The sequence below is a fragment of the Bison bison genome, unplaced genomic scaffold, assembly GCF_000754665.1.
Source record: "Bison bison bison isolate TAMUID 2011002044 unplaced genomic scaffold, Bison_UMD1.0 scf7180017864304, whole genome shotgun sequence".
In the NCBI taxonomy this organism is placed as follows: domain Eukaryota; kingdom Metazoa; phylum Chordata; class Mammalia; order Artiodactyla; family Bovidae; genus Bison; species Bison bison.
This window is the reverse complement of record NW_011494876.1, coordinates 14,758,016-14,765,623: the sequence shown is the minus strand read 5'-3', so window position 1 is coordinate 14,765,623 and position 7,608 is coordinate 14,758,016. Positions and strand designations below refer to the sequence as shown.

The following is a 7,608-nucleotide window of genomic DNA, read 5'->3' as shown; positions in this document are numbered from 1 at the left end:
AGGCCTGTCCCGGGAGCGGGCCTTGGACTACTACGGGCTATACGACGACCGCGGGCGACCCTACGGCTACCCGGCCGTGTGCGAGGAGGACCTGATGCCCGAGGACGACCAGCGGGCCACGCGCAACCTCTTCATTGGGAATTTGGACCACAGCGTGTCAGAGGTGGAGCTGCGACGGGCTTTCGAGAAGTACGGCATCATTGAGGAGGTGGTCATCAAGAGACCCGCCCGTGGGCAGGGCGGTGCGTATGCCTTCCTCAAGTTCCAGAACCTAGACATGGCCCACCGGGCCAAGGTGGGCATGTCGGGTCGGGTGATAGGCCGCAATCCCATTAAGATAGGGTACGGCAAGGCCAACCCCACTACGCGCCTCTGGGTGGGTGGCTTGGGACCTAACACCTCACTGGCGGCTCTGGCCCGGGAGTTTGACCGTTTTGGGAGCATTCGGACCATTGATCATGTCAAGGGAGATAGCTTTGCCTACATCCAGTACGAGAGCTTGGACGCAGCCCAGGCCGCCTGTGCTAAAATGAGGGGCTTTCCCTTGGGGGGTCCTGACCGCAGGCTGCGCGTGGATTTTGCCAAAGCAGAGGAGACTCGGTATCCCCAGCAGTACCAGCCCTCTCCCCTCCCTGTGCACTATGAGCTACTCCCCGACGGGTATACCCGGCACCGGAACCTGGATGCCGACCTGCGGGTGCGGGACAGGACCCCTCCGCACCTCCTGTACTCAGATCGAGAGCGGACCTTTTTGGAAGGGGACTGGACCAGCCCCAGTAAAAGCTCTGACCGCCGAAACAGCCTCGAGGGCTACAGCCGCTCAGTGCGCAGCCGGAGTGGTGAGCGCTGGGGAGGAGATGGGGACCGGGGCCTGCCCAAGGCCTGGGAGGACAGGCGGAAGCGCCGGAGCCTCTCCAGTGATCGCGGAAGGGCCACCCACTCCCCTTATGAGGAGCGGAGCAGGACCAAGGGTGGTGGGCAGCCTGCGGACCGAGGCTCCGACCGCACCCCGGAGCGTAGCCGCAAGGAAAACCATTCCAGTGAAGGGACCAAGGAGTCCGGCAGCAACTCCCTCAGCAACAGCCGACACGGGGCGGAGGAGCGGAGCCACCACCACCACCACGAGGCTCCCGACTCTTCCCACGGGAAGAAGACCCGAGAGAGCGAGCGCAATCATCGGACCACTGAGGCCGAGCCCAAGCCTCTGGAAGAGCCAAAACACGAGACCAAAAAGCTCAAGAATCTTTCAGAGTATGCCCAGACGCTGCAGCTGGGTTGGAACGGGCTTCTGGTGTTGAAAAACAGCTGCTTCCCGACATCTTTGCACATCCTAGAGGGGGACCAGGGGGTGATCAGCAGTCTCCTCAAAGACCATACTTCCGGGAGTAAGCTGACCCAGCTGAAGATTGCCCAGCGCCTTCGCCTGGACCAACCCAAGCTCGATGAGGTCACACGACGCATCAAGCAGGGGAGCCCCAATGGCTACGCAGTGCTCCTGGCCACCCAGGCGACCCCCAGTGGGCCTGGCTCTGAGGGGATGCCTACGGTGGAGCCTGGCCTACAGAGGCGGCTTCTCAGGAACCTGGTCTCCTACTTGAAACAGAAGCAGGCTGCAGGGGTGATCAGCCTGCCAGTGGGTGGATCCAAGGGCAGAGACAGCACAGGCATGCTCTACGCCTTCCCGCCCTGTGACTTCTCACAGCAGTACCTCCAGTCAGCGCTGAGGACATTGGGCAAGCTAGAGGAGGAGCACATGGTGATAGTTATAGTGAGAGACACAGCCTAGCCCGAGCCTGGCTTTTCCAGCCTGTTTGTCACTAAAGCAGTTATTTTTAAATCTGACCACTGCTGCCCTGCCCCCCCCAGCCCATACTACACCCTTGGTTTGAATTCTCTGCTGGGTTACTCCATTTGATTTGGTAGGGGACCAAAGTCCTATCTCCCCACCAAAAACTAAGTTCTTAGGTTTGAGTTTTTTTTTTTTTTTTTTACCGTGATGAGAAGGGACTCCTGTCATGTCGGCTTCTAGTGTATGAAATACTGTCTGCTGTGTTCTGTATTTTTTTATTTTTTGACTAACTGTATGGAAAATTGTCAGTAAAGCCTTTGTCAGAGGATGGATTTTTAATCCTGTTCAGAGTCCTGGTTTAATCACATGATTTTCTCAAAGGATGGAAGACTGTCCCCCGCTGCCTGCACACAGATGCCTTCCGGCATCTTTCCATTGCCGGCGTGTCTCCCAGCCCTGCTGCACTGGTGCCTGTCAGCCCCCAGCTCTTGGGGCTGAGGCGGGGCTCCATTCACAGGGGTTTCTAATTTGGTCTGAGAGCAAGTGGGTTTCATTTCAGACCCTGCCATGCCAGCCTCCACAGAGCCCATTGCACAGGAAGGGGTTAAGCCTAAGTCTAGCTAGCCGCTGTGGCAGTTTTTGTGTTCCTGCCATGAACAGTGTGCGTGTCTTTGGGGTTGAACAAAGCACCTGGTTGGCAGGCGTTTCTGAAAGCAGGTAGACCTTAGTCGTGGTGTGGTAGTCATGGGAGGAGCAGTGCAGTATTGGGGTCTTGGTGCCTGGATGTGCCCAGCTTCCTCCTCTTGTTAGCCTCCCTTCTCCCCTTAATGCAGCAGCCCGGGGATACCCAGGTGGAGACAGCGCTCCTTCGGACTCCGAGGGGCACTGGTGGTCAGACGTTGGAGTGGAGGGTGGGAGGCCACTTTCCTTGGTTAATCCTTGAACTTTTCCCAGTGCTTGTGAATTCTGGCTTTTCTTATGATCGTTCAGGGCTGGTGTGGGCCTCTGTCTGGCCACTGGAGCAGAGTGAGGGACACGGGATCCCTGGCCTGAAGAGTTTTTGACGGAAGACAGTGGGTTAGGAAGATGCTCTTGTAAACTGACAGAACTTCCTCAGGGGCAGGGTGGGCGCAGGTGCCTAGGGCCTCCTGCCCTGATACTGCTGAGGTGGGGACCACTGGGAAATGGGGTCCCTCTCTGGGGAAATGTCACAGTTGCTGAGGTGTCGGGCAAAAGCCATGCAGGCTGGGAGGGAAAGATGGCTTGCAAACAGCCCTGAGTTCTCTGACCACGTGTCTCTACAGGCAGCATGGCCAGCGTGGCAGATGAAGCCAGCAGTGTCAGGGACCAGGGAGGGACATCAGTCACACAGCAGTGGCCACCATAGAACAGCCCACTTTGTCGAAATGTTTGTGGCAGTCTAGATGGTCCAAAAGCTTCACTGTCAAGGCTGACGGAGAAGAGGCGCTCCAGGAAGGGAAATGAGCCCCCAGGAGACCAGAACCGCGGGTTCTGTTGACATGCTGTCCCCTCTCTAGGTTTGATCACTACCCTGACTGCCGCGAGACAGCGCAGGTGACAGCGGAGATGTTTTGAGAGCAAGTTTGTGAGATGGAGGCTGGGGCTCACTGCGGACCTCACGGAGAATACAGGCCTCTCCACAAGAACAGTGAAAGAGGTGACTTTTTGAGACCTTAGAGATTTAAACAGGAAGGAAGGTGCCTGGGGAAGTACTGCTCCCTGGGCTTCAGCTGTTGCTAATGAACAAGCGCGTTCATAATCTGAAACACAGGAAGTGTTGAATGTGTGTTTATACTTGAGTTTCAGCCACTTCTGCCAGGTATCTGAGCAAAGCAGTGTGGGATGCAGACAGGCAGTGGGAAGCACTGGAAGCCGGAGTGGCCTCATCATGCCTAGAACAGGCGGTGGCGTTAGTCGTGTCCGACTCTGTGCGACCCCATGGACTGTAGCCTGCCAGGCTCGTCTGTCCCTGGGACTTCCCAGGCAAGAATACTGGAATGGGTAGCCATACCATCCTCTGGGGGATCTTCCCGACCCAGGGATCTCCTGTACTGGTAGGCGCGTTCTTTACCACCAAGTCTTCAGGGTTAAAGCAGGTGAAGTCTGGACAAAAGCCCAGATCATAGGCCGGAGCCGCTTTGCTGCCCTGTCTTTGGGCTGTTCTTTCGTAGAGCAGGTGGTCAGGACCCAGAGCACTACCTGGCTTTCCCCAAACAGAAGACTGCTATGAAGTCTGGTTGGAGAGGACACGTGAACCCGTGCCTTGTTCGCCCTTTTTCAGGCATAGGTGCTCTCTGGCCCCAAACTGAACCAGAGTTTTCCTGCATTGTGATTATTCTCTGCCTCAGACTCTCTACTCTTTCCTTCCTTCCGCTTTTGTCTTTTAAAATGGGAGGATAATTGCTTTACAGTGTTGTGCTGGCTTCTGCCATGCAGCAGAACGAATCAGTCATAAGTGTGTATGTGTGTGTATATCCCCTCCCTCCGCCATCCCCACGGATTTAGGATGCTTCCCCCACAGGGAGAACGATTTAACTGCAGGCGACCAGTGCCTCCACCTGGGGTTCCTACCTGAGGTGTGGCTTAAAGGCAAAAACCAAGAGGAGATGAAGTTTGCCTCATTGGTGGTTTGGTACGTTCTGCATGTTTCTTCCTAAGGGACTGAGATCTTCGGCCTTGGCAGATAAAGAGGAGGGCTGATGTTTCTTTGCCTCCCCGGGGCATTTCCCTAAGGGTGTGTTGTCAGGTCGACCAGGATCCTGCTTTCTTACTGCAGGCCCCCGTCTCCACCCAAGAGACCTGTGGGTGGGTGCTCCCGAGGGCTGCTGGCGGAGTTCAGGGAGACCGGGGCTCGGCTGAGTTAATGACTAGAATAACAGTGCTTCTAGTGCTTCTTGACTTTTAGCCTTTTTTCCTGTAATGCACCATCAGTCAGACCAGTCTACCGGTTAGGTGTCAGCAATCCAATTCAGCTGAGGCATGAAGCAGTTTACGAGCCGAGCCCTCTGCCCTCCAGAGGATCACAAGGTGCCTGGTGACACAGGCCCGCTTCGGTGTGTGAGCGCTCTGTGGTGTTCCGAAGCCCAGCGGGGATTTCTTTACCGGCCCCCAGTGAGGTTTAGCCGTCTCGTCTTGTTTACTTCACAGATTTGTCCTCTTATCTCAGCAAACGGAGAAAAATCTCTTAACAAATGCCTACAACAGAAACTGGGTAAACTCGGGGGGAGAGAGTAGGGTCTCCTACTTGTGGGAAAGAAGGGGATGAGGCGGTTAAGTGAACAGGTTAAGAGCGTTTGGTGCTTTACTTGGTGGGAACAGTTTAACCACAAGGCCAGCTGTGAAGCCAGTGAATACCTGCTAACCCAGCCTCAGCTGCCCCCAAACTGCCAGGGTCTCTGCTGGTACTCCTTTAAGAAAACAGTAACAGTGATGGCCACCAGGCTTCCATTCCTTAGGCCCGTCAGCTCGTGGCTCACAGCATCCCAGGTGGGCCCCTAACACTCCGGCTCCCCTACACCGGAATCGGGATCTTGCTTCAGAGCCCAGGACACACGGCGGGGGCAGAGGGGTGGCACATGGTGGGTGGTGCCTTGAGGACCCCCTCTGCCCCGTGCCAGCAGACCAGGGCTTGGTGCTGACAAGGCTGCTTCTCTCCCCAGAGTGCTTTGGGCAGAGCGTGCGCTCACCCCACCTTGGGCTGCCTCTCGGGGAGGCATCTTGTATGTTGCCTGGGCTAGAGCTGCAAGGTAAGGGACCCCACCCCACTTCAGTAAAAGAGAACAGGGAAAGGCCATAAACAAGCAAAGACAGACTTGTAGTTTTATTCTGTATTCTTTTTTTAAATAAATACACTTTACATTAAAGAAAAAAGGCCTTTGATTTGTAATTTCCACATTGGGGAGAAAGGAAGAAAAAAAGATTTTTGAAAAACTGAATCACAAAGAAAAATAGAGGGAGTGAACTTATATCCTAAGCTCCCTCAACTCCACAAAACCAATATCCACAATGACCTTGCTGCCCCCAAGCCGTGAAGGTTGGTGAACCTAGGCATTTACTCAGCGAACAGGCAGCGCCTCTCCCCACCTCTGGCACGAAGGAAAACAGATTAACCTGGCGGCATATGAGGCAACAAAACAGGTTAAAAAATCATATATTATATTTATAATAAAATATTCTTAATCCTTATCAATTTAAGAAACCACGATTTTCCTTTTCATTTAAATATGTGTGTAAAAATGCCTCTCTCGTTCTTTAGACATCATTTTCTTTCATAGAAAATGAAGTGCGGGGACAGACCTGGTGGATATAAGTTCATACCCTCAGTTATAAATGCCTTTTTTTTTTCTTTTTAAAGTTTTATAAAAAACTATTTCTTGTTCTTTAAGTAAAGAACATTATACAAAGAAAATATATTGTGAAATAACCCCAGAGACATGTTTGTTTTTTTTTTTTCCCTTGAGGAAAGATACGTCCATCCTAGGAGAAGGGAAAGCAGAGCAGGGCCTAACCCCTGTCGTCTTTTTGTGGTTGTTACTGTTCTTAGAAGGACTCTCAGATTCCAGTGAGACTCTAAACCATAATTCTCTGAATGCAGGGCCAGGGCATGCAGTTCCTTAAGACAGCCCTGGGAGAAAGGGAACGGAAGGTGTTCTGAATTAATCTGACTCAGTTTCTCTCCTGCCAAGAATCTTCCACGTCGTGCTGACTCCTCACTCATTTAGAGATAAGATGATGTCATCTTCCAAATCAGAGTTGTCAGAGCTGTCGGCTGAAAGGTAAGGAGAAGAGAGACTGGATTACACACGAGGCTTCCAGGAAGAAAGCACCTGCATACACATTTATGCCTGAGCAAGGTTCATTACCAGGTTCCAGAAAGAAGAAAACACTCCAATTATCTCCTTGGAGCTGGCTCTGGAGACTATACTATTTTGGCAGTGGTGGTTACCCCTGGGGTCTCCTGCTTCCCTTTCAAAAGACTTGGCTCTGTGGTGCCATCTTGCTTCCTAGAGGTTCGTCCTGCCTGAAATTCAAGCCCTAGAGAGGCAGGCAAGTGCCCTCTGGAGCTCTTACCCCTGGTGCTTCAAGTGGCTGCAAAGGGGTGGGCCTGAAAGTGGGGTGAATGACTGAGCCCAAGGGGTCCTTTGGCCTCTGGAGTCCCTGGGCAGAGGCTGCCAAACCCCCAGTACCCCTAAAGAAGGCAGGCTGATCCCAGTCAAGGATGACATTCAACTCCTCAGCCACTCTGTTCTCAGAAGACTTCATAAAGACACCGGTAGGCAACCTAGGATTCATAGGAATTTCTAAATAGAATCTGCAGGGAACGTATTTGTAAAAAGATACAGGCCAGAGTAAGCAGCAGTATCAGAGAAGGGTGCCTAGAAGCTAGACCAGCAGGGAGTACGTGTGACACCTGACGGGTAGCACTGTGTCTCTGGCCCTCTGCTTGACCGTCTGCCTACCAGGCAGTGAACAGACCACTGAATCCCTCTGGAAGGCTCGAGGAAGAGGTGAAAGTAACAAAGAATCCTCAAAATTACACAGATACACCGTGTGCCAGTACCTAGCTCTAATGTTTACTGAGTGAAGGTAAAAAAAAAAGGTCTTCGTGCCCAGTTTGATTGCTCACAGCTCAGGAAGCTGTGGGACAATTTTAACAAGGTTTTCAGGGAAGCAGGCCAACAGGTCCTGAGCTGGAGCCCTGCAAATGCCCACAGGCCCTGGGGTTCCCACGAGGAGAGGGACAGCCACTGATTCCAAAGAACCCCTCACTGGCCCTTTGCCAGGCACCTTAGAGCCTT

At 53.2% G+C, this 7,608-nt stretch overlaps 2 protein-coding genes across 2 annotated transcripts in view; one reads left to right on the top strand and one right to left on the bottom strand.

Moving 5' to 3' along the window:
- Window positions 1-2,128, top strand: part of RBM15B (RNA binding motif protein 15B) — a 3,983-nt gene extending 1,855 nt beyond the window's left edge. Inside the window, exon 3 of the mRNA XM_010851949.1 lies at window positions 3-2,128. Within this exon, the coding sequence (XP_010850251.1) occupies window positions 3-1,786 (1,784 nt within the window). The 3' untranslated portion in view covers window positions 1,787-2,128. The remainder of the gene's footprint in view (window positions 1-2) is intronic.
- Window positions 2,129-5,616: 3,488 nt separating this feature from the next.
- Window positions 5,617-7,608, bottom strand: part of VPRBP (Vpr (HIV-1) binding protein) — an 89,064-nt gene continuing 87,072 nt past the window's right edge. The window contains 1 exon segment of the mRNA XM_010851787.1: window positions 5,617-6,578. Within this exon segment, the coding sequence (XP_010850089.1) occupies window positions 6,520-6,578 (59 nt within the window). The 3' untranslated portion in view covers window positions 5,617-6,519.